Below are 26,438 nucleotides of genomic sequence, written 5' to 3'. Positions count from 1 at the left end.
TTTCATTTTGTAAAATGGTTAAGAGCATGTGTTTCCGAAAATTTTACAATACACATTTTCGGGCACTTTGTAAATTGTATTTTGCAAATTATTCATTTACAAATCATTTATGTTGAACTTAAATGAGTATCCCGGGTATCATCATATTTCTGGTAACTTCCGTCAATCATGGTAAAAAAGTTGACGGTTAACTTCAAATTAACTTTGAATATCGTGAGCAACGACTTTATTTTCTCGGGAGTTTTCTTTTGAAAAGATTCTGCTAGACGTACGCCATAATACTTGCCATCGAGGTGAAAGAAGAAGGCTTTCTCCTTTTAATCGCAGCCCTTAAATATACGTATACACAATAGACATGTTCCAATTCATATTCATTAGGTAGTTTATGCGATTCTCCACGTTTCTCAACCCTTAAAAAGGCTTCTTTATTGTAATGCTTGACTCCATCGACTGTTAAAGCAATTTTTTTTAAAGCCACTAAATCTAACCGATTTATTATGTTGTCGTCCTAAACTTCATAACAATTATCAGTTTGCGTCTTCAACTTCAATTATAATTAATTTTATTTACAATACAAAAACGGCTTTTTATATAAAAATTGAAAAATAATAACTAATCTTGAAATTTAACATAAATGTGCTTTGTATTAATGTATGATAGCATATGTTACGTATTCAGCAAAATTAAATTAATTAATTAATTTTATTTATCACTCTTCCAATGTAAGTTAGGGACTTCACGTGTTTTCCAAACTTGGTGAAACTTCTTTGACATACAGAGATATGACATCACGAGATATTCATTCACCGACTGCAAGTAACCAAATTACCGCAACCAAGTGCTTAACAAGACTACTATTACATATTTTTATTCGTAGAAACAATTCAGTGTTCCACATTATGTGAGAACAAGCACATGTCCAATTTCTATCCACGTCTATGATGTAGGTACTGTATAGTCAAGCAAATGGGTTCCACGAGTTAAATCATCAATGTCTTGCTATTACAAAGAAGTGAAACTTGTAATCCATACTTCGATTACTTGTTTTAATACCCTAATTAGGAGTTATGGGTACTTAACTCCCACCTAATGCTTTTCCATCGTTCGTAATTATTATGGGAAATTATTCAAAATGTTTAGTAGTACGACGTGTTTTTTGTTTATTATTCTAAGTATTTTACCAAAATCAAGAACGAATGAGGCTGCCGAGCTTCTAAATGAATCGGACTACAATGGCAAAAAATTTGAAGGTTTTGTAGTCGGAGGGAGATTTGCTAAAATACAAGACTTCCCTCATTCGGCATTTTTAGCGATAAATTGCCGCAAACAAAAAATATTTGAGGATTTCACTTGCGGATCGTCGATCCTAAACCAGTGGATATTGCTGACTGCGGCACACTGTTTGGAAGGCTGTAAATCTGGCACCAAAGTACTGGCATCAGTGGGGGCCGCGAAAAAGACAAAAGGAACATTTTACGCGGTCGGAAAATTTGCTAGCCATAAAAAATACGACGGAGATATAATGAAAAACGACATCTGTTTGGTCATGCTGGCAACCCCTGTGGTGTTCGGTAATACAGTGAAAAGAATTCAGCTAACACAAATCGGGATCTACAACGAACCAGCGGTGCTGGCTGGCTGGGGTGTCACAAACGTAATTTATTTGTTATATTTAAACTAATTTAAAAGGTCACGAATTCAGTACTCTATTAGGAACTTAATCGTTTATGTTATGTGTGCCCACAGGAAGAAGAATTTATAGATTCCCAGTACTTGAAATCGGCGCGTCAGGTCGTGATGACGCGAGAAAAGTGTATGAATATGTTGCCAAATTTGAACAAAGGTTACTTATGTGCGACCGGAGATAAACGTAGTCTTCAAGATCATGGTTACGCCGCAGTGTGAGTTTAGTCCTCTCTACAACATATCTACACACGACCAAGTAATGTGTTACTAAACAAAAAAAAAAAATTTAAGCTGTTTATTTCGAAAAATTACAAAAGTTATTTGACATTACTAAAGCTAAAATTTTTATGTTCTAAAATTATGCAACTTAGTAACCTCCAACCACAGCGACATCTTAACATTATTACTTATTTCAAAATCTAATATATTTACTTACACAGTTCTTATATAATGTTACTCTCTAGCCAAATGTCGCCTAATGAATCTGGTATAGACCCTTTTATTTGTTGATTCTAATATTTGTACTAACTTCTTTATTACCCTATTTAACACATCTGGAAGTACAAATGACCATATACATTGTTATAATTCGGTACAAGTCGGTGACAATTTGATCAGTTGAATTCGATTCGACCGTTGAATTTATCAGTCTAAATTATTGCCAACAACAAACCGTAAATAAATTTAAAAAAACTCAAAACACTGATACTTGAATTAAAGTGAAATAAGTATCCATTTGCGTAAACTACTGCCAACTTGTATAAAAACAAATATATATTTTGCGTTTGCAGGGGTGATTCAGGCAGCGCTTTAATAGTCCGAGGCACCATTCAGATTGGCATAGTATCTTACAAGATGGCTGCGATCTCGGAAAGTCTCATCGCTTACACCGATGTATCAAAATATTACAGATGGGTTACTAATACTGCTAAAGCTCTTTTTTGCCAGGAATAATCTCCACTTAATTTATACGATAGTTGTGAACGTACGATAGTTCAACGTGTGGTAATGCACACCGTTTGTGCTTGTGAATAAACGACAAGTTAAAAATTAAATTGTATTTTGCTTTTCAATTTTCACTAAAATTGAAATTCCCTCACGTTTTTCGCATCTCAAATATATTACTGTTATTATCTATTTATAATTATAACAATCCCCCTCCATTCAGCAGTTGGCTGTCAACAGAATGACCCACACGATCCAGCAGTCATTTCTTTGGTGATCCATCCAAACACCTACATTCTCAATTCAACATTTCGTACCTGGATGACGGTACACATACATAAACCTCCTCATACATGTTCCGCTCGACCTTGAGCTCACGATACGATGCTCACAATACGAGCTATTACAGCAAACTGCAGATGAGAGCAGAAATTATGTGAAAATGTCGTGTCCAGACCTCAATATTAACGTTCTCTCAAAAAACTCTCTCCTCTGTGCCGGGCGCGTCCACCTCTACAATATTCACCGAAACATTCCACTATTTATCATACCGTTTAGTACCCTGTAGTTCCTCAAATTTATTAAGTATCTCGATGCTCAAACCTCTAGAAATTCGAGTCTCTTTCTCTTCGATCCATGATCTGATCCACTACACTCTAATGAAAATTCTAAATTGCCTCCTTCTTGTTTTTTCCACAGTAGTCTTTTGTGCATCCTAAGTATTTATTCGTCGGATCTTCCAGTAAGCAGCACTCAGCAACACCATCGTCCGGGCCTAAAACAATGTCAAAATATCAGTAACACCGAGCCTATGCCAATGTCAGCTATCTCGAGTCCATAGGCTTTAACTACATAAATGACAGAAAATGTTTTTTCTGATTTTTCCTATTCTTTCTTTTATGATTAAATATGCATAATATAGAAGAATAGATAGTTGGTACTTAACTTTTTTTTATTATGTAAATATACTTAGGCTATTAACAGACTACCTGCATGTTTGCAATTAATGTGTGAAGTCGTAATTAACTTCATCCATGCGAAACGTCGACTGCATAAGGTCAATTACGAATTCACGTATCAACTGCATGCAGTCGATCTCGGCTGCATGAAGTCGGTGTGCACTGCATGTAGTTTATGTGTGAAGTCATTATCAACTTCATGTAGTCGAGCTCTTGGATAACGGCTTCACGCATAACTGCATGCTGCAGCCGAAATCGACTGCATGCATTTATTGCGTAAAGTCGTTATCAACTTCAGGGTGTCAGTCACAGCTGCATGAAGTTGATTACGACATCATGCATTAACTGCAAAGGTGCAGGCAATCTGTTCGCAGTCGAACATTAGGTATTAATAAAATTATTAAATTTAAATATTAATAAAATAAAAGATAATATTTTTTTAAACTACAGTTTTAGTAATTTAAATTGTAACTTTATTCTATTAAAAATTTAGATGTAATTGGTGTTATTTTCTTCAATTCTATAAATTTTTGAAACTATACTGCGGTAATCTATTTTAATTCAGTTTCCTTCATCCTAGTCGTATAAGTCTTAAGGAGTTCTACCATTAATTTTCTTTATATCTTTTTCCAAGTATACAAAATTTGTTCCCGAAGTTGGTTCAGCTCAATAGTATCAATGCAGACAATATTTACTTAACAGAGAAAATCTGATATAATAAGTCCATTATTTCCTTTGAAATACTTACAACCGCTATCTTCAATTACTTGTTTCAATAGCGATTTATTACCGACGAAGAACATGTAACTCCAAATTATGGGCGAACTTTACTGTCCTAAAAATCCATAATTCTTAATCACCAATCAGCGAAGCACATCAAAATGTGCAATAGTAAGACCTATTTTTTGTTCTCGATACTAACTATCTTACGGAAATCTCGATCAAGTGTGACTACTACTATTCCAAATGAAACGCAGTCGGATGGATCGTTTCAGTATGAAACGGACAACGATGACAAAAAGTTTGAAGGTTATATTGTAGGAGGACAGAACGCTAGAATAAAAGATTTTCCCCATTCGGCATTTTTGGCGATAAAATGCCAGAAGGTAGACTACGTTCATTTCACTTGCGGGGCGTCGATCTTAAACCAAGTGATATTGTTGACTGCAGCACATTGTTTCGAGGATTGCGAAGCTGGCACCAAAGTGTTAGCATCAGTGGGCGACCGAAGAAAATCAAAAGGAACCATTTACATAATTGGACAGTTTGCCACACATGAAGAATACAGTGCACGTATAATGAAAAACGACATTGCCTTGGCTGTTCTGACGGAACCTTTGGTGTTCAGTAGTACAGTGAAGAGGGTCTTGTTGTCACGCTTTGAAATCTACAACAAACCTGCTCAGGTGGCTGGATGGGGTGTCACAAATGTAATCTTTTTTATTTTTTTTGCGTTACTGGGACGGTAACTAACTCAATAACTAAAAACTTTACTAAATCGCTTATGTTGTATGTGCCATCAGGATACATCACATACACAAACGCTATACTTAAAGTGGACACGCCAAGTAGTGCTGTCGCCAAGAAAATGTCTGATTTTAGTGCCGAAATTGAGCAATGGTTACATTTGCGCTTCGGGGGATGTGAAACATGATAAGGATTACGGTTACGCTGCAGTGTGAGTAAACCATGAGCTTTTTTTGGTCCATCTTCTACAACATGCCTCAATACATTATAAATTTCGTAACCGACATGTAACTTTAAAGATTTAAACTGTAGTAGCTTGAATATAAAACAACGATACACCCAAATGTTATGAAAAATCGAACACAAATTACCTATGCATACCAAAGTATTTTTTTAACGAAGAAGAACAAGTCATACGCATAGTTACACATAAAACATGGGTTAGTTACAGTGCAACTCAGAGTTTGACACCACAAAGATTTAAGGGGCACTCCACTGCGCCCACCCTTCAGCGTCACCCTTGGACATAAGTTGACAAGTGCCAATAGTTTCACCAGCACCATAATAACGCTCACATTACCACTTGACTTGTTGTTAATAGAGAGGACTAATTGCTACTTACTACATTACTTTGTAACAATAAACTAAGATTTTTTTTAACTCGACACAATTACGAAATACGAAGTGGACCTGATCGCGGCGTACTTTAAATATTATATTTTTATTATAAATTCATATTTTGCAGAGGCGACTCAGGCAGCGCTTTAGTCGTCAAAGGTTTTATCCAGATTGGCATAGTGTCCTATAAGATATCAAGGCTCTCCAATAGTCTCGTCCTCTACACCGATGTGACAAAATACATTCGCTGGATCACAAGCGCATCTAAACAACTTTACTGCCGTCAGTTTAAATTTACTTAAGTCATTTCATGATCATAAAACAGTCAAATGTCAGTTTGTGAACAACTCTTGTATTAAAAATATATCATAATTTTACGTCGTGTTTTTAATTCTGACCAATAATCAAAAATGTTTGCCTAAACCTCGTGTTTTTAAATACAAGTATTTCATACAAGTACATTTTTAAGTAAGCATGTCAACGTTTTGATATTGTCAGTTATAAATAAACCATTTTGTTCTTCGTCTGATCAAAATACAAAATGATTTGAAGTTTGTTCTGTGAACGCTGCTGTTCAAGTCAATATTTATGTAATTACATGCACGGAAACGAAAAATAGATCGGCAACATGTTTTTTATATACACATACAACAAAATTTTTCGTTCCCGCTTTGAAAGAGGTGTCAAAGACAACCGAGATACCTGTATTATCAATGGCTGCAAAATAGTTATGCAACCGATATCACGAACCCATTCAAGGGTTCGATTTGAAAATCAATTATTTCCAATCACTTTTAAATGCCTATAACTCTCACGACTCGAGAATCTTATTATACCTAGGTATTGCTTACATCGTTCCCAATTAATCTCCGATTGATATATTATAATAGGTCGATCTTTAGTAACGTAACGTGTCACCTATTCACGTTTACAATAATAAAATGTTATCAAAAAAGAACATTATTGGTATACTTTTCTCCAATTATGTTAATTTTAAGGCTATACTGCTGTAATATATTTTTAATGTAAGTACATTTTTGCGCTGTTCACTTCGTCTTCGTTATGTAAATCCTAGAGAGTTCTACTACGAATTTTCATCACAGCTTTTCCAAGCATACAATTTGATTCTGAAGTTGGTTCGGCGATTGTAACTGTTAGACACAATAGTTTCAATACAGAAAATATTAACAGAGAAAATCATATACTTAAACATTTTCTCCTTTAAAATAGCACGAGGTTAGTGGTAAAATTCGAGTACTTGTAACCAATCTCTTCAATTACCTGGTTTAATACCCGATAAAGTGGACATAACTCTAAATGACGAGCGAACGTTAATGTCATAAAATTTATAATTCTTAATTACTAAGCAGCGAAGTATATCGAAATGTTCATTAGTAAGATGTATTTTTTGTTCATGATACTAACTATTTTACTGAAATCTCGAACAAATATGACTACTACTCTTCAGAACGGATCGTTTTCGGAAGAATTGTTTTCGAATGAGTCAGCACGTCGAAATGAATCGTTTGAGTATGAAACGGACAGTGACGACACAAAGTTTCAAAGTTATATTGTAGGAGGGAAGTACGCTAGAATACAAGACTTTCCCCATTCGGCATTTTTGGTGATAAAATGCCACAAGGTAGAGTACGAGGAATTTACTTGCGGCTCGTCGATCTTGAACCAATTAATATTGCTGACTGCAGCACACTGTTTCGAGGATTGTCGAAGTGGGTCTAAAGTGTTAGTATCAGTCGGCAACCGGAGAAAGACAAAGGGAAACTTTTACACTGTCGGAAAGTTTGCCAGCCATGGAGAATACGACGGACATGTAATGAAAAACGACATTGCTGTGGCTATTCTTTCGAGGCCTTTGGTGTTCGGTAGTTCAGTGAAGAGGGTCTTATTATCACACATTGGAATCTACAAGGAACCAGCTTTGGTGGCAGGATGGGGTATCACAAACGTAATCATTTTTTTTATTTATTATTAAACAGTACAGGCACGGAAGCGAAGTCAGTTTTAAAAACTTTACTAATCGCTTATGTTGTATGTGCCACCAGGAGAAATTATATACACCTACGCTGTACTTGAAGTGGACGCGCCAGGTAGTGCTGTCGCGAAGAAGGTGTTTAAGATTAGTGCCGAATTTGAACAATGGTTACTTTTGCGCCACCGGGGATGTGAAACATGAGACGGACTACGGTTACGCTGCAGTGTGAGTAAACCATGAGCCCTTTTTCGTTCCGTCTTTCACAATATGCCTCTGTACATAAATATACTTTTGTGACCTCCTTATTACATGGTACGGTAAAACGGGCTGGTGTCTGCAACTGGACGTCCACGCCTATTTTGCGTGTGAAGGGTGCAGGATCCTACTGGTACCACCCAGGCTCCTCCAATATAGAATGGTGTTGAGTATGGGTAAACTTAATTGGATTTTTAAAACACTAAGATATGTAGTGCCAGGACCAGTCGCTGGTCCGCGAGTCACGTCGTCTAGGGATATATTGGAAATATACGTGAGTTTGGTTCAATCTGTATTGATTTATTGTATTCCTATATGGGGTGGAGCTGCTAAAACTCGTTTTCTCGAGTTGGAACGTGCGCAACGCAATTTGCTTAAAATAATGTATTTAAAAAAAAGGCGATTTGCCACTAGCAGTTTGTATCAACTATCAAATTTAGCCACTGTAAGGAAACTCTACATCACTGAAACTGTATACAGACAACATAGGTCTCTAAAATATGATCTAAATATTTCGAAGAGAAGAAAGAAAGACATTGTGGCACAAGTACCTAAAGTAAATACAACATTTGCAAACAGACAATTCAGCAAACGATCGGCCCATTTGTACAATTTAATTAATAAGGAATTAGAAATATACGCCAAAAGTTATAGAGACTGCAAAAAAGTTACATCAAAATGGCTACAGTCGAAATCGTATGAGGAAACCGAAGATCTATTAGAACAGTTGCTTTAAAAACACTACTTTCTCTAATCTATGGCAACAGGTTAACACACATACACACAGACACCCCCCCCACACATACATCCATACATACATACACTCACACACACACACACACACACACACACACACACACACACACACACACATACTTTTTCATGTACAAATGCACACACATACGTTTTAAGATTCAAATTAAATTTAAAATTAGAAGTTAAGAAAATTGATAATTGTTAAAAAAAAATTGTTTGTTTTGTTTTTGTCGATGTTTGGAAATGTAAAAATTAAACACTACATTAAGTACGAGTATAAGTTAAAAATGTTAAATATGTATTTATAGCTATGGAAGAGCGGTGCCTTCTGACACAGGCTTGATAAGCTTAATAGGAGGTACCATCCACTGTTAATGTAAAGTGAATTGTATTACTGAAATAAACATTTATTATCATTATTATTATTGTTATTATAGTTGCTGTAGACCATTGCTAGGGGAGGATAATATAGGTTCTGGTTCCACAACCTCTTGTGCTTGGTGGCTATCATGGATAAGCCCTGAGTTTGACGTATCTGCCGAGTGCTTGTGCTTGAAGTACTGACATATTATCAAGAGCATTTGAACCTACTTATAACCTTAAACTTTTTAAACTTTGGTACCTAGTATATAAACCAAAGATACATCAAAATGTCATGAACATACAAACATAATCATCTGCGCTGACCAAAGCATTTTTAATGATTTCCAAGTGACGGGACGAACGAGTCATACATCTGGTGGTAAGTACCACGCGTAGGCGTAATGCATAAGGGTAGCCAAAACAGGTGCAGTGCCACTCAAAGCTTTGTATCGCATAGGTGTTAGGAGTACTGCCACTGCGCCCGTCAACTTAAGTTGATAAGTGCCTGTAGTTTCACCAGCACGTTTATCCTTCAAAACCATAACGCAGTATTGCTTGCATGTATGTATTGCAGAAATAGCTATTGTGGCATAAATATGTAAGAAGTACAATAATACAAAGTGTTGATTTGGTGTTCGTAGACGCAAAGCTGTTAAAAGAAAGTACTAATCGCTACTACTTTGCTTGATAATGTAAAACTAAATTCGTTTTTTAAATTATCCTAACTATTGCGAAACACGAAGTGGACCTGGCGTACTATTAAAATTATATTTTCATTATAAATTCTTACTTTACAGAGGTGACTCAGGCAGCGCTTTAATAGTCCGACGGTCCATCCAGATTGGCATAGTGTCTTACAAGATACCAAAGACCTCCAAGAGTCTCATCATCTACACCAACGTGACTAAATACCACCACTGGATCACAAGCGCATCTAAACAACTTTACTGCCATCAGTTTAAATTTACTTAATTTATTTCATGACCATACATAATATTGGGGTTAAAGTATGAAATTGCCGTTTCATTGCAATAGGTTCTTTGAATTTTCATAGAATCTTCATGGTTTGAGGTTTTCGAATGAAACTTTTTTCAAATGGTTTCTGTGATTTTTTTTTTTTTTTAAATTTGAAACATTTGAATATCGACTTTCAATTGTTTTTGTTATTCAATTTAGACAAGAAAGATGGATACTGCGAAAATTCGAGTGAGTTTTGAATCCGAGTTCCGACGCGGAACTAACGCGGCAGAAACAGCCCGCAATATCAATGCTGCGTTTGGAGAGGGGTCTACTAATGAACGCACCATGCGATTTTGGTTTAAACGCTTTCGTGATGGAAATTTCGACTTAAAGAACGAGCCACGAGGAAGACCGCCCACACAGGTGAATAACGATGAATTAAGAGAGATAGTGGAAGCCGATCCTAGTCAAACTACCCAGGAATTAGCGGCATGGTTTAACGTTACCTTACCCACAATATTGACTCACTTGCGTCAAATCAATAAAATAAAAAAATACGAAAAATGGGTGCCTCATGATTTGACTGATCTGCAGAAAGAAACGCGTGTTGAAACTGTGCGTAGTACAGAAATGAAGGAATATTGGATCGAATTGTAACATGTGATGAAAAGTGGATTCTTTATGATAACCGGAAAAGAAAAATGCAATGGCTGACCCCAGGTCAAATGCCACAACAGTGTCCTAAAGCAAAACTTACCAATAAAAAGGTAATGGTAACTGTTTGGTGGTCTCAGCATGGTGTTATTCACTATAGTTTTCTCCGATCTGGTCAAGCAATAACGGCAGATGTCTATTGTGCCGAACTCCGAACCATGTTGACAAAACTAGCAGTAAAACAGCCCCGACTCATGAATCGATCTTCACCATTATTGCTCCACGACAACGCGAGACCTCAAACAGCACGAGAAACCATTTTGACCCTTCAGGAACTGCAGTTAGAAACCATTCGTCATCCTCCGTATTCACCAGACCTTGCTCCAACGGACTACCATTTTTTTCGTGATTTGGACAATTATCTACGTGACAAGAAGTTTTCTTCCCAGGAGGCAGTACAAAATGCTTTCACACAGTTTGTGCAGTCTAGATCGTCGGAGTTCTATCGCAAAGGCATTAATAACCTTCCCATTAGATGGCAGCAATGTATAGATAATAATGGCAACTATTTTGATTAAATAAATTTGTTAAAAATTTAAAAAATAAACAATTTAGATTTTCAGTACAAATCGGCAATTTCATACTTTAACCCCTATTATCATCATAACAGTCAAATGTCAGGCAAGTAGGCAAGGTTTGCACTTGTTTGTGAACAACTCCTGTGTTAAAAATATATCATAATTTGTGTGTTGCGTTTTTAATTCTAGCCAATAATGATAAATGTTTGTTGTATGTGATTACAGCCACAGAAACTAAAGATAGATTAGCAATGTTCTTTTATTATAACAGAATTATTCGTTTTTAAACCTTGAAAGATGTGTCAATGACACCCGACATACCTGTACTATCACTAGCTGCAAAATAGTTATGCAATCTATATCACGAACCACTTCAAGGGTTCGATTTGAAAATCAATTATTTCCAATTACTTGCAAATGCCTGTAACTTACTCTTCGAAAATCTCATTACCTAGGTATTGCGTACGTCGTTCCCAATTAATCTCCAATTGATAATATATTCATAATGGAACGAAATGTTTAACAGTGTGACGTGTCCTTTTAAGGATTACAATATTAAAATTAATAAAAATAAAATACAATAGTAAAGGCAAGTTTGAAACGTACCTAGCTGGTAGCAGGGCATTAGCAATAGTGGGCGACGCCACCTTTTTCATCAAGTGCATCACTACAATTGATGAAAGTGGCATTGGTTAATCCATTACCCAAGGTAGATAGCCCATGTGACCTGAAGGACATTAGGCCTATTAGTATCCTCCCATTTCTCTCTAAGGTGTTGGAAAAAGTAGTGCATATTCAACTGAGTGTCTACGTCAAATCTAATAATATCCTTTCCATCTGCCAATCTGGCTTCCGGAGCGGGCGTGGCACTGTTGGGCGCTACTAGATGTCACTGATAGACGGATAGTGTAATTGCCGAACAGGACGCTGGTCATGCGACTTTTCTTGTTCTGTTGGATTTCTCTCGCCCGTTCGATTCAATAAATATCTCATTCCTTGTCTTGAAGATACTTGACTGTGGTTTAAGCACTCTACCAGTAAATTGATTTGGCAGATATTTGAATGGAAAAATACAGCGCGTCATACTTTCAAAGGCAAATGGTACGATATTATTATCACAGCCTGGGACTTTTTGGTTCTTTTGGTACTTAGTGCAACGGGCTGGTGTTCGCAACTTGACGACAAGGTGCCTATTTTGCATGTGCCCCCACATCATAAGGTCAACGTTGTTCACCTTCAAAAATTCATTTGCCTGTCTTGCCGTGTAAGAACTGACATTATCGTGGTGCATGATGATACGGCGTTTACGGTTATTTTTACGGAGTTTGTCAATAATTTCCGGCAGACAAATGGTCGTGTGCCAATCACTATTCATGGTACAACGATTCTCCAAAGCAACAGTAGCCACATGTCCCGTTTTATTAAAAGAAGGAGCAATCATCCGCTTAGAGGCACTTTGCACGCGCGCTACTTTGGTTGGTTTCGGCTCATCTCAAAAGACCCATACGCTCGATTGCTGCTTTGTTTTGGCATCGTAACTATAAATCCATATTTCGTCACCTCTTACTATATTCCACACCAAATATGACGCCCCTACGTTGAATCTGGTAAGCATGGCATTGCACCAAGTGACGTGATCCATTTTTTGAGTCTCAGTCAAATTGTGTGGGATCCATCGAGAGCACAGCTTTTTCACACCCAAATGTTTGTGTAGTATTCATTGTATTTGACCCACGCCTATGCCTAAAGATACCCAAATCTCATGTTATATCACATTCCTGTCTGTTTTGATCATACGGCGCACAGCATGCACGGGCGACCATCACGAAATTCGTTACTGAAATTCACACGACTGCGTTTGAATTTTTCATACCAGCTATAAAAGCTAAAATGACGCCACAATGTAAAAACAAGTGACAGTCAGATGAAACAAACTGTAAGCCAAAGAGTTCCATTTTGCTCTGGAACTCATAGGGCGCCCTATGTATACATACCTCCATGAGTGCTTGATGGCATTCATAAATGAGCCCTGAGTTTATGTCATAGCCGTTCAATGCTTAAAGTACTGACATGCTGCCGCAGAGTATTTGAATGGAGTGATTCTTTACTCTTCTCGCTATGATTGCTTTTGCCGCCAACTTGATACAGCCTAGAATACTGAATTTTGGTCACCAAGCGGTTTTGATATCCTGAAATTGAGGTCTCCTGAGAGTACCCCAGTACCTGTTCTCGAATTTAATTTTTATCCATCAATGTAAACGCGGACCTCTCTGGAGTTCCTTCCTTTGATTCTGGGATTTTCAAACAATATATCTTGTATTTTTTGTGAAAAATTTATTGTTTTGGGATCCTATCCACAGCCGTCTCCAATAGCGGTTCCTCTTTAATAGTTTTGTAAAGATTTCTTGGCGTCCTCATGTGCTTTAAAAAGCCTGCTTTATTTAGACGCACTGCTGTTGACGTCACTTCCTGTCTGATGAACAATGGGAGGGGTCGCAGATCCAGCATCGCTTCGAGGGCCGCAGTTGCAGTTGTCGTCGTGCAGCCAGTTGTCGCCATGAACGCTAGTCTTTGGAATTTGTCCAGTTTGTCGGTTGCGGTCGTCAGATTGGTTCGTGGCCACTTTACTATCGCGCCGTAACTGATCATGGGTCTTATCACCGCTGTGTAGAGCCACAGTGTTATATTGGGTGAAACTCCCCATTGTTTACCTACCATTCTATGGCAGTGCTAGAAGTTGATAGTAGCTTTTTAATTTTGTTGTTCAGGTGCTTGGTCCAGTTCAACTTGTTGTCCAGTATTACACCCAGGTACTTGACTTCGGTTGACAACTATATTTCTGTACTGAAGAGTTTGGGTAGTAAGTAGCCTGGGCCTTTAACACGCAGAGTACCTCAGGGCTCCATAATTGGACCGCTTCTATTCATTATTTACACGACTGACCTGACACGTTCAGTCTCTTGCCGTAAACGTCATTGCTATGCAGATGATGTGCAGCTCTATACTCATGTAGATCGTAGTTATGTACATCCTGTTTGGATGGCTTGACTCACGACCTGCAGACTATTTACCAATGACCTTGTGATAATGCTCTAATCCTCAATCCATTTAAATCTAAGTATATGGTGTTGGGTACAGATTCTCAAAGGAATAAAGTTGTTAGCGCAAATTCGGATATAGTAATCTCAGGCCAGGTTATTAACCGCGTAGATGAAGCTAAGAACTCTTGGAATAACTATAAACAATTCTTTGCCCTTTGAAAGTCACATGCTAGGCCTTGTTCGTAGCTGTTTTATCGCCTTAATGTTTTATGCGGCATCCGCGATTTCCTTAGTGAGAATGCACGGATTGCTGAATGTGAGTCGCCTTTCGATCTCAACTAAATTATGGCAATATTGTTTATGGGCCTCGTCTGCTTGCAAAGACTCAGCGATTATTGCGACGTCTACAAAATACTGCAGATTTTGCTTCAAAGTACCTCTGCAAAGTACATATCAATCTTTTTAAGCAATACGTCAATGCTCAGCATGGACTCTCGAACAAAACTTCACCTTGCGTGTGTAATGTTTGACGTCATATAATTTAAAAGTCCTGAGTACCTGTCTATACAATAAGTTGGAATTAATAGATCTATTCTGGCAGGTTACGTACATCACACGGCAGCTTTTGATGGTGGCTTCCGCCATCAGGCTACAAGGTGCTGGAATAACATTCCTCCGCGAATAAGGTCTATGCATACTAAATCTACCCCTAGGAAGCACATTAACGCGGTTATTTTACTCAAGCAAAAACCTTATTTTTCTAATTCCTACTAAACTAACACTACACTAATTTAATTATTGTTAGTTAGTGAACATAAACTAACAGAAGATACTAACTTTAAATAATTGTGATTGTATAGACACATTTAATCTTGTGTTATGGCATGTTACGTCTCAATGCTGCGCAGCGGTTTCGCCGTTTTCGCGACGTCTGCTATTTCGGGAGTAGTAAAATAGCAGTGTGTTGCTCTAATCAAGCAAAAATTACATTCACCTACTGCCGTTTCGGCACCACAACGCACACATGCAATGCATATTGCCTTACTTATTTTTATTTGTGTTTGTCCTTTTGTTATTAAAGTATTTTGTTTTTTTTTTATTATTATTTTTGTTTGTGTTAATGTCTTGCTTTATTTTGTTGTTTATTTACTATTTGTGCTGTGTTACTTTTTCGTACTATTGTTACCTATTTCGAACTTTTAACATGTGTGTATTTTGTGACAAAGAAATCATCTACCTATCTATGAAATCGGAAGTTTTGGTTATCTTCATAAATACGAATTGGATAGGATGCAATTAAAAAATGACGTCGCTGTTGCCATACTGATGCTGCCATTTGTATTCAGTGCCAACAAATAGCAAATGTCTCCGTCGCCGAACGGTTGTCATGCTGAACTGCCACGCAGAGGTCCCGGGGATCACCCACGATACAGGGTTTCCCTAGCGCGGTGCTGTGCGTGTGTGCACGTTACTATTATTATTACAAAGTGAAAATACTGGCAACGAGTCTACAACAAATCATCCGTGATACATGGACAGGATTTCGCCGACATAATATTTTTTAAATTTTACTTATACAAGTACTAGAATAAATAATGCCGAAGCGTCGTTTGCCACAGCGTACCACCAGGAGAACAAAACAAAATCGCTGTGCTACTTAGTACGCAAGTCAAAGAAAGTAATTGACTGTGTTAACTGGTTAAGAGTGGTTCCATTTGGACAGGTGGAATAGCACGTCATGCTTGAGGCTTAGTATGAGTAATAGGGGTTTAAATATGAAATCGCCAATTTATCGTACTGGCCACTTTGAATTAAAATTAAAACTGCATGGTGCCAGATTTCAGAAATAAACTTTTCTCGCACTAAAACTAAGACATTCTTAATTTAAAAAATATGATTTATTTGATTGTTCGACTGTCAATTATTGTTACATTCAGCTTTCATCGTGAAGAATACAGCGAAAATCAGAGTGATTTTCGAGTACAAGTTCCCACGTGTGTTAACGCAACAGAAACTGCTGGTACTGTCAATGCTGTGTTTGGAGACGATACAGCTAACGAACGCACCGTGCGTTTCGAAATTTTGACTTAAAGAATCGTAGTTCACACGAATAAGACCAGTCACTGAGGTAAATAACCATGAATTGAAGGTGATAATGGAAGCCGATCCGTATCAAACTACCAAGGAATTAGAGGCATGGTTTAATGTTAGCATACCCATAATATGAGATAAGGGCATTTGAACAATGACGGCGAAACTCGCAGCAAAACAGCTTGATAACGCAAGACCTCACACTGCCCGAGAAACAGTTTTTAACACTACAAGACCTGCAGTTACAAACCATCTATCATCCTACTCACACGCCAGACCTCGCCCCAACCGACTACCATTTTTTGCGCGATTTGGACTATTTTTTGCAAGAAAAAAAATATATTCCCAGGAAGCAATACATAATTCACACAGCTTGTGGAGTCCAGCAGGCTTAGTATACCAAGGGGAAATAGATAAAACTTAAGCGCGTAAAGATATCTCTCTCTTCTCTACCGATAACGTCTCTCCTCCGAGCACGACGTAACAGGAAGAGAAGCTCTCTATCGTAGTCAGTTTTCTACACGTAGCGATAAATAAGTTGCCGCAACTAAAATTACCATTCATTTTCAGAGCGGTCACAATAAACCGATAATAGTTTTTAAAGGCACAATCGAACTCGCTTCATTTTCGCCGTGAGGATTTTTTTTTTTTTTCAGTTTATGACACGCATTAAATCAATGAAAACAAAAGGTAACACTAATTTTGGTATATAACTATCTCTGTAACACAAATGATAATGATATTTTCAAGTGCATTTTGACGAAAAAGGAATTAGCACAAAAACCATCTTGTGTTTTGATTACAGTTCTTTCAAATGTCTACAAAGTTTATCACCGCAATTTACGCGCCAAGTTCTGGATAATAAACACGTGTCTTCCTTTCCTTCACTCACTCTGAACCTCACAGATATACGTGTGGACGTTTGGAGAGCTAGATCCTCATCTAGTTCCTGGCACAAATAATCTATTAATTCACAGGTCACCTTGAAATTATTGACTAACTCGGCCAAGGAGATAAAACGGATCGCAAAATTCACGTGCCGTCGTTCTTTGTCGTTTTTCCTTACTACGTAACTTAATAATTACGATAGGCACAAGATATTTTCATGGCATAAAATTACTATTAAATTTAAATCACGAATTAAAAAAGATATAGTATATATATCTTTTTATATATATTATATAAATTAAAAGCATCGTTTGTCTTCCGTTGGCGTACCAAGGGTAGTAGAGATATATCCCTACGGCGATCTGTCAAAATTATACAAATTTTGGCTGTCATGCTATGGTTAGGGAGAAATTCTTTAATTTGACATTTGTATGCGCGGCACTTAAGCCTAATAGCGCTTATACTCGCGCATTTTCGAGAGGAATTTGACAATTCGAAGAAGAGATAACTTTTGTCTTCGGGCTAAGCCTGCAGGTCGCTAGAGTTCTATCGCAACGGTTTAAATGACCGCCCGACTAGATATCAGAAATGTATAGACAACGAGGGTAAATACTTTGATTAAACAAATGTATTTTATCTTCCAAAAAAAATGTTTTCATTTTCAATACGAAACGGCAGTTTCATACTTTAACCCCTAATATTTAAATTCAACCCTACGCCGCTTACGATGAGAACGGTCCAAAATTCAAATAATCAATTATGACCATTTTATGACGTGCAATTGGCTCTACATTTTCAAGCTACAGCAAACGCTTCGGCTGCCTTCCATGTAAGTATTCCTCTGAATTTTGCAAGCAATACTTCGCGCTATCGGTATAAAAAAATGTAAAACGCGCGATGTGCTATTGACTGTACGCAGATACTACATACACCTGAAGGAGCAATTTCATTGGAGAGTTTCAGAAATGAAATAAAGTAATACGGATGTGAAGAAAGCGTCAAAGTAACAACTATAATATATTACCCGGTCAAATTTAAAAGGTTCCGCAATATTCCGATAGCTGCAACGATGAAACTTTTATTGACATTACGCTAAAAAAATCGATAATTTAACTATCGACTAGGTACTTTATTTATGAATTGCTGTGCATTTGTTACGGTGTTTTGATAACATTTTTTACGATTTTACTTGCTACATTCTTGCACGCAAATTCTTATACATTTAATATAAAATGCTAAAGACTTGGGAGGTTAGGCATATCTTATGTAAGTATATTATATTTTTCTGTTTTTTTTTTGTTGAAACACAAATACGTAATTAAAAATTTATATCTTACAGAGCCGCCATAATGATTGTAACCGATCACAATACACTAAAAAAAACTAAGTACTAGTTTACGCGAATCTAAACGTTAATGGAATAAACTAAATTATACGTAACATCACGCCGCTGGGCGAGCCAAAGACCGTGAACGTCGACGTGCTAAATCCTGACAAGCTACTGATTAACTAGGCGTTTTTAATACATAACCAATCTGATCGAATTTGTACGCCGAGGACTTCCTCTACACTACATCAACTTTTACACAACAGCACTCCCTGTTATTTTATTTTCATTTAATATAATTAATAAACCTAATAAAGAATAAAACTGGGTATTTTGTGTCTGTAAATTGAAGGTAGCATCGCAACAAATTTTTAAGTAATTACTACACATCGGCTGAAAGAAAAGTCTTATTGTTTTCTTTTTCATTATATTACTTAATCTAAGCTGGATAGACAAAATAGAGTTATATTGAGGCTTCCTCGCTTTTGCTGCACCTCTGGCATGTATGTAATGCGCAAACAAAGTGCGTCACAAATGTTGCGACTGCGTGAGAACAGCAATGGTATCCTCAGGATGATAGCAGGAACAATGGATTCGTCTGTCTTGTGTAGGTCCATCGCGTTGCACGTTGACATATAATAGAGTAATTTCATTGAATTTATTATAGTAATTGTTTTCCTTGTTTTTACTAACTTAGCGCATAAGTTTATTGTTACTGACAAATATGGATTGAGTTATTGTCTGATAATAAATTCATTTTAAATTTGAGATTTGAAAATATCGTGAGACGAAAATAAAATCAATAGCACAGGCATGATAAATATTCCTTTGGACCTAAAGGAACGTTGCTGCAATTGAAAACTATGCGCATTATACGACTTGCAATAAACAAAGAACAGATTAGAATCACTTATTTCATATTATTTAATGTCACACTTAAAAATATAATGTCAAGGAATATTACGATCGTCATTAACATAAACAATAATAGGTTCTATAACATAAAATAGAATAAAAAATACAATTTCCTCTAAAGAAATTTCTCTACTCGCAGTATAATTCATTGCGCAATAAAATGAGTTTCAGTCAACTATAAAACATTTCATCGGTTGTAACAATTTTCAGATTAGGGGGTAGATGTCCGTAGTAATACGGATTACCCACTGGTTTTCCTTCAAATTATAAGAAATGAAAATAAAAAATTATAACAAACATTACTTACATTTTACGTTTTATTACCAAGTAAAAAATCATCAATATTATATTGCATTGAGTAACTAACTAATTATGCAATTACGTTTTAAATTGTCAACAACTTAATTTTTTTACTGCATCCGGTAATTTATTTAGTAATTTGAGTGCTAATACAAAAATCGTTCTATTTTAAAATTCCAAATTAGGGGTTGTTTTGGCCGCCTTTCTATTTCATTGCATCTGTTTCTAGGTCATCCAGTTTTTTTTTTTTTTCGACGGGGAAAATCTTTATGGATACCCCTGAGCCCAGGGAGACTCAGTGGTTATGTGGGGACTAAAAAGAAAAAAAAAGGTCATCCAGTTTTGACTAAATTAAAGTTGCCTGTAAGGTACACAACTTTTTCCCCGACATATTTTTCTGAGTTTTAAATAGTGGCTAATAAAAATGTGTTTTGCAATCGCAAACTAGAGGCTACATATGCGCGATAAGCACAAAGAGCCTTTTTTTGGCAGATTTTTAGAACATGTACTTATTTACTATGTTTAATGTTATAAGTTATTGATTTGTCTTCCAGATCCAGTGACATTCAAGAGTAATTGCCCAAAAATTTTGTCTCATCAACCTGATCAATGTATTCCATCGTAATTTAAATTTAAATTTTTCGGTTGCGATTGTGGCTTATAGAATTGCATAAACTTAGTTCCTTAGTTTTCCAAATTTACTACTTTTTGAAATTATTTATTCTCTCTCTAGTCTCTTAGTGCATCGTTCAAAATTAATTCATATTCATTGAAATTATTGTATCTAACTACCACAGAGGAATCAACATAAAAAAGTACCATCTTTTGATGAACGTGTTGTGGCAAGTTGTTGATATAAAGAATAAAATAAAAGTGGCCCTAGTATACTACCCTGTGGTACACCGCGCTCTACAATTCTTATATTTGATATGGCTACTTTTTCCTTGTATTTGTCCATATATATCATATGTGTTTCCTGTTGGCGATTTTGTACAAATGATTTTATTAGATCATATGCGAGTCCTCTCAATCCGCGCTTGAATAATTTATCTAATAGTAATTATATGACACGAAATCTAACGCTTTCTTCGTGTACATGAAGTATTTTTTATTTTATGACGTCATGTGATGAGGCGAACAAGTCGTGAGCCTAATGGTCAGCTACACGCCTGTGCATAACAGTTATCGTGCCACCCAGTTTAAATTGAAAGATTAAAAGTTCTGCGGGGCCCATGCGCCCGTCATCCTGCGACATAAGTTGACAAGTCAAATGTAATTAATAGATTCAGGCGCTACTTTACCATGTTAACAAAAATGGAAGAAAATTAATTTGCTACTCCGCGAACCCAGTGAAGGTTAAATCGTGCAAAATGGCTACGCTTGTGTTGAATATTTTTTCATGCAGTTAATTATCCCACCCTCCCTCCGCATAAAATTAATAACACAAGCGCAACTTCAGCCGCAAACCACTACCATAAAAATACCCGACACGTGTTTCGCCTCTCCACAGGGCATCCTCAAGGGCTGTTGACTGCTCGACTCTCGGCTGAAGAGTGAGCTTGTTCAGAACAGTTCATGTATTTATACCCCACTACCCCCAGTGTTGCTATTGATGAAACTCGGAAATACCCGTAATAAAGGTGATGATGCAAAAATCAATTTTTCATTTATTATACAACCCCTGTTGTTGTACCTAATTATTTCCATCTGTTCTAAAAGCAGTCAGTCAGTTCTAAGAGCAGTGAACAGCCCCTGAGGATTCCTCGCGGGGAGGTGAAACACTTGTCGGGTATATTTTTGGTGGTGGTTTGTGACTGTAGTTGCGCTTGTGTTATTTATTTTATTAATTTTATGCGGAGGGAGGGTGGTATAATTAACTGCATGAAAAAATATTCAGCAACTGCGGTCGTCAGCTATTTTGCATGTTTTAACCTTCACTGGGTTCGCGGAGTAGTATATTAATTTACTTCCATTTTCATTAAGTCAGACGTGCCTGTAATTTCACCAGCAAAGTTTCCCTTCTAAACCGGAACACAGTAATGCTGACATTACTACTTGGCAGCAGAAACGGGTAAGGTGGTAGTACTACCCTGTACGAACTCTATCACAAGGAGCTCTACTGCTACTAAATTAGATATATAGATTGTAGATACTGCTTCCGTTTTATTGATACTTTCCGATTATAAGTCAATTATAGCTTGATTTGTAGATTTATTTTTCTTCACAGTCAGAACTTTTCATGTAGGGCGTCAATGGTGAACCAAATAATATTATTGACTATGGCGCTCACTACACAAGCTGACGGTAAAATATTTGCATTCGTTAAAAGTTCGGTAACGCAAACAAAAAGATTAAAAACCTCTTCAAAGACTTTAAAAAGTTTGCAAAAGTAAATTAAACCACGACAATGCAATGGAAATACAGAGGAATACAAAACTAAATAAATCTGATTATGAGGAGTCCTCTCAAACCGTGCTATAAAATTTATTCCATTTTCCACACAAATATGCTATATTTTGTATTATTTATATTAAGTATTTTGAGGCTTAAAAGTTGTCTCTTATAAATTGTTCTTTGCCAGATTTAATCGCCTAAAGAATTTTCACACTCAAGTTTCCTCCGAACAATGTATTGTGCAGTATGTTCAGTGAGTATTGCTACCAAACATTTGAGTACTGCCACTCAAGCGAAAGTGAGTTCGTGTATAGAAATATTTATTATGATTAATACATGCGAATATACACATACAGATAAAAGTATTAATGACGCTAGTTGAAGTAGTATGTAATAGACGTCCAATGACGTGCACTACTTCAGTTTAAAACCAATCACTTCTATTGCTTTTTCATGTAGCAATTAAATACCTATAACACCAAATGAAGGGGTAACGTTTATTACTCATTACTTTTAGATCTCAATTAATCTCGAAAAAGATACATTCAAAAATGTATCGTGTCAAGACGTGTTTCACGTGGTTCACGATTGTAGTGATTTTGACAAAATCCCGAACACAGTCATTGCGCAAAACTGGCGGCTCGAAGTTCGAAGGATTTATTGTAGGAGGAAGGTTTGCTAAGATTGAGGACCATCCACATTCAGCGTATTTATCTATTCAGTGCCTTCAAGAAACGTTCGAGGAATTTGCTTGCGGAGGGTCAATTTTGAACCAGGTGATGTTACTAACAGCGGCGCATTGCTTCGCCGACTGCAGACCCGGCACTAGAACAACAGTAGCCGTGGGTGACGCGAACAAAAACCGCAAACAGTTCTTCCAGGTGACCACTTTTACGATTCATCCCCAATACGATGGATTGTTGATGAAAAACGACATTGCCTTGGCCATGCTAGCGACACCTTTGGTGTTCAACAGAGCAGTAAAAAGAGTAGTTCTGAGCAAAACTGGGATCTACGATAAACCAGCTACGCAAGCTGGATGGGGTGTCACAGATGTAATTTTTTTTAAATTCTTACTCAAAACTTCACTAAATAAATAGATACGAATCGAATAAGACAGACATTGTTAAATTATTTTTATCCGCCAGGAAAAACGTGAAACAGAAGCAATATTCTTAAAGACCACGAGGCAAAAAGTATATTCACGAAACCAGTGCAAGACTATGTTGCCGCAGTTGGCGGCAGGGTTCATTTGTGGAACCGGATATAAAGACGCGAAGGACTACGGTTACGCTGCGGTGTGAGTCGCCCTTTTCTCTCTTAATTAAAGATAGTGTAATGTAATGTATTTAAACTATATATTATAGATGCAAATAGATACTCAGTTTTTTAAGACTTATTTGTTCGGGGACATTGCTAGTAGTTCTACGGTGTATACTATAAACTTAAACTATCTCTTCGAATTCAGTTTTGCACCAGAAGTAAAATTCAAAGTTCGAGATACCCGCCGTTGATATTGTAGATATGAGTGTATCTAATGCACTTGCGATAAGGTACGTTGTTTGCCATTATGCAAACAATTCATTATAACCATATTTACGATGCTAACTAATTTATCAATAGTTTAAATAACCTCAATTGTTACATTATTGACCTTCGAAGAAAAATTAACATTTAATGCAAATAATTAAATCATAATTAAAATAAAACAATTTAATGCTTAGGGTAGGGCTAAATGAATAAAATTCATGGGGAAACAAAGTAGGGCTTATAATCTATTTCTAGCAATAATTTTAATTTGAAGAGTTTTATCACTTGCTTTCTTTCTCTTCGTTATTTTTTAAACGAATTATTTTATTTAACAGGGGTGACTCCGGCAGCGCTTTGGTTGTCCTAGGGTACATACAAATTGGCGTTGTATCCCACAAGATAACGGATGTCTCTGCGAGTCTTATTGTCTATACTGAAGTGCCATATTACTACAATTGGATTGCAACTGCAACTAGGGCCCTTTTTTGTAGATATTCAATTAAGTAATTGAACATTTTATCGTCCATCATTTTATAGTATTAACATTAAAAGAGAATGCCGCCATTTTTACATTATCGATACAAAAGTCAACGAAAATTGAGTATTTAATTTTTTTTAAATTAATACCCGAATTTTGTTTTTTTTTAAATTTAATTGTAGCATATATTTAGCATATTCTTACATTTTGTGTATTTTGTATCGTCGTATGAAATGTACCTATTTCTTCTAAGTCAATGCATACACCATAGTCCTCCACTCTTATGACAACCCTTTTTGCCACTTTGACTCGCATCCCGATGCGATGTCATGCCCATGTATTCTTAGGACTTTTTACTGGGCCATTTTAAGGACATCCTGAAGCTGATTGATATATGCGTCGAAGTCTACCTCTCCTCACGTTCCATCGACATTAGCTCTATAAATTTGTTGCGTCAATCTCCTTACATACATCCTTTCTTTATGGCCAAATTAACGTCAATTGTCTTTTCTCTCCTGGTCACTTTATCATGTTTCACACCACAATGCTTTCTTACTACACTGTTAAACATTGCGTCTTTAAGAGTAGCATCGCATGGACTACATAAACTTGTTTCTACAATATACACCCCACTGTCGTACTTTTTCTGCCAAACGTGCTTGTCTCAACACGTTCTGCTCATAAAGACTCAATTTACCCGATTTTGGTTTTCACTCCCCGTTCAATAACACCTAACCTAACGTTTCTCATCATCTCTTGTCAATAGAATTAATAAATAAATGAAATATTGTTTATTGCACATTAAAAAATTACAATGACAGAACTGAACAGTAATATAAGTATTACAGAATAAGCTAATGTACAAGTATCACTTTTTTCCAGGCAATCTTAAGACTTGGCAAAGGGGATGCAACCATAGAATATTTTAGAGTAAAATTTACTTTTGTAGGATAAAAATAATAAATAAATAAACACAAGAATATAATAACACTATGTAATACGGAAGTCAATTAAAGTAAATTAAATTTGGAGAGAATAATCTAAACTTAGGAGTTAAGGAAATACTTGACACGTCGTTTAAAGGAATCAAGAAAGGGGATCGTCAAATAGGTTCAGAGAGGGAATTCCACAGCCAATAGCAGACATAATACAGGATTTGGAGCACAAATCGGAGGGCATGTTTAGTATGAGTGTATCAGAGAACCGAAGAGGACAGCGGAGTGGAGAATGAAAAATAAAGCGTTCTTTAAGGAGAGAGGTTTAAAAGAGTAAAATACATTGGAGTGAATATGGAAATCAATCGTCTTTCTGTTCTGAATCTCACATAATTACTTTCAACAAGAGTCCACTTCAAAACCGATCAATTAATACAAATTTGTATTGTAATGAATATAATGGGATGAATGAAAACTTAATAGTTACAGCGATTTAAAAATGACGCTAATAAATCTTTAGCAAAAAGGATATATTAACGAAATATACAGTTACAGAATTTTTCTAACAATTTTGTCAAAGTCTCAAGCATAGACCTTACTGCGCTTCGGATAGAATCAAGTTTGAAGGGTTTATTGTAGAGCGCTGTGCTAAAACTTTAGGACATCGACATTCGGCACAGTAAACAATAAGTTATCACAAGAAAAAAATACGAGAACCTTCCGTCATCTTCTTGTCGTTACGATCTCAGTTGAGCACGCAACGCGCGATGTGGCATGACCTAAAGCCTATTCAAAGACTTCGACGATGCAATGGAAATGCTGAGGTATACAAAACTAAATATATCTAGTTATGAGGGGCCTATAAAATCAACAGGTCCATTCAAAATATACCAAAACACACTCCACACTAATGTGTGGATCACTGTTGTCAATCCTTTAAAAGTGGTCTTAATAGTTGTCCTTTGACTATTGCTGCCAAATGTTTTAATGCTATATCTTTGTCAGAATTAAACGCCTAAAGAATTTCAGCAGTCGCTCTCCTCCGAAATTCCAAACAACGTATTCTGCAGTATGTGCAGTGAGCATTGCTACCAAACATTTGAGTACTGCCACTGAAGCAAAAATGAGTTCGTGTATAAAATATTTATTATGATTAATACATGCGAATATACAAAAACAGGCAATAGTGTTAACGACACTAATTGAAGTAGTATGTAATAGACGCTCAACGTCATGCACTATTTTAATTTAAAACCAATCATTTCTATTGTTTTTTTATGTAGCAATTAAATACCTATAACACCA

General features: G+C 36.5%; 4 protein-coding genes across 4 annotated transcripts; all 4 read left to right on the top strand.

Moving 5' to 3' along the window:
- The first annotated feature begins 1,084 nt into the window (after positions 1 to 1,084).
- LOC113226187 (chymotrypsin-1-like) lies at positions 1,085 to 2,721 on the top strand. The gene is made up of 3 exons (XM_026458724.1): positions 1,085 to 1,654; positions 1,747 to 1,901; positions 2,478 to 2,721. Exons 1-3 carry the CDS (start codon positions 1,133 to 1,135, stop codon positions 2,638 to 2,640), a joined length of 840 nt encoding a protein of 279 aa, XP_026314509.1. The 5' UTR covers positions 1,085 to 1,132; the 3' UTR covers positions 2,641 to 2,721.
- Positions 2,722 to 4,471: 1,750 nt separating this feature from the next.
- On the top strand, positions 4,472 to 5,977 carry LOC113226122 (trypsin alpha-like). Its single transcript, XM_026458651.1, has 3 exons — positions 4,472 to 5,020; positions 5,114 to 5,268; positions 5,803 to 5,977. Exons 1-3 carry the CDS (start codon positions 4,472 to 4,474, stop codon positions 5,975 to 5,977), a joined length of 879 nt encoding a protein of 292 aa, XP_026314436.1.
- Positions 5,978 to 7,125: 1,148 nt separating this feature from the next.
- On the top strand, positions 7,126 to 10,033 carry LOC113226121 (chymotrypsin-1-like). Its single transcript, XM_026458650.1, has 3 exons — positions 7,126 to 7,641; positions 7,739 to 7,893; positions 9,840 to 10,033. The coding sequence occupies exons 1-3, from the start codon at positions 7,126 to 7,128 to the stop codon at positions 10,012 to 10,014; spliced, it is 846 nt and encodes a 281-aa protein (XP_026314435.1). The 3' UTR covers positions 10,015 to 10,033.
- Positions 10,034 to 22,741: 12,708 nt separating this feature from the next.
- Positions 22,742 to 25,155, top strand: LOC113226120 (chymotrypsin-1-like). The gene is made up of 4 exons (XM_026458649.1): positions 22,742 to 23,245; positions 23,339 to 23,490; positions 24,056 to 24,223; positions 25,081 to 25,155. The coding sequence occupies exons 1-4, from the start codon at positions 22,742 to 22,744 to the stop codon at positions 25,088 to 25,090; spliced, it is 834 nt and encodes a 277-aa protein (XP_026314434.1). The 3' UTR covers positions 25,091 to 25,155.
- The last annotated feature ends 1,283 nt before the right edge of the window (positions 25,156 to 26,438 follow it).

The sequence above is a fragment of the Hyposmocoma kahamanoa genome, unplaced genomic scaffold, assembly GCF_003589595.1.
Source record: "Hyposmocoma kahamanoa isolate Upper Pololo Valley unplaced genomic scaffold, ASM358959v1 182, whole genome shotgun sequence".
Classification (NCBI taxonomy): Eukaryota; Metazoa; Arthropoda; class Insecta; order Lepidoptera; family Cosmopterigidae; genus Hyposmocoma; species Hyposmocoma kahamanoa.
The sequence above is the reverse complement of the archived record's forward strand: the minus strand, read 5'-3'. Positions and strand labels throughout refer to the sequence as shown.

Coding starts and splice junctions, on each gene's coding strand:
- LOC113226121 (XM_026458650.1), top strand. CDS start 7,126: ATGACTACTACTCTTCAGAACGGATCGTTTTCGGAAGAATTGTTTTCG. Junction 7,642..7,738: donor CAGGATGGGGTATCACAAAC/GTAATCATTTTT, acceptor ATGTGCCACCAG/GAGAAATTATATACACCTAC. Junction 7,894..9,839: donor GACTACGGTTACGCTGCAGT/GTGAGTAAACCA, acceptor CTTACTTTACAG/AGGTGACTCAGGCAGCGCTT.
- LOC113226187 (XM_026458724.1), top strand. CDS start 1,133: ATGTTTAGTAGTACGACGTGTTTTTTGTTTATTATTCTAAGTATTTTA. Junction 1,655..1,746: donor CTGGCTGGGGTGTCACAAAC/GTAATTTATTTG, acceptor GTGTGCCCACAG/GAAGAAGAATTTATAGATTC. Junction 1,902..2,477: donor GATCATGGTTACGCCGCAGT/GTGAGTTTAGTC, acceptor TTGCGTTTGCAG/GGGTGATTCAGGCAGCGCTT.
- LOC113226120 (XM_026458649.1), top strand. CDS start 22,742: ATGTATCGTGTCAAGACGTGTTTCACGTGGTTCACGATTGTAGTGATT. Junction 23,246..23,338: donor CTGGATGGGGTGTCACAGAT/GTAATTTTTTTT, acceptor TTTATCCGCCAG/GAAAAACGTGAAACAGAAGC. Junction 23,491..24,055: donor GACTACGGTTACGCTGCGGT/GTGAGTCGCCCT, acceptor TTTATTTAACAG/GGGTGACTCCGGCAGCGCTT.
- LOC113226122 (XM_026458651.1), top strand. CDS start 4,472: ATGTGCAATAGTAAGACCTATTTTTTGTTCTCGATACTAACTATCTTA. Junction 5,021..5,113: donor CTGGATGGGGTGTCACAAAT/GTAATCTTTTTT, acceptor ATGTGCCATCAG/GATACATCACATACACAAAC. Junction 5,269..5,802: donor GATTACGGTTACGCTGCAGT/GTGAGTAAACCA, acceptor CATATTTTGCAG/AGGCGACTCAGGCAGCGCTT.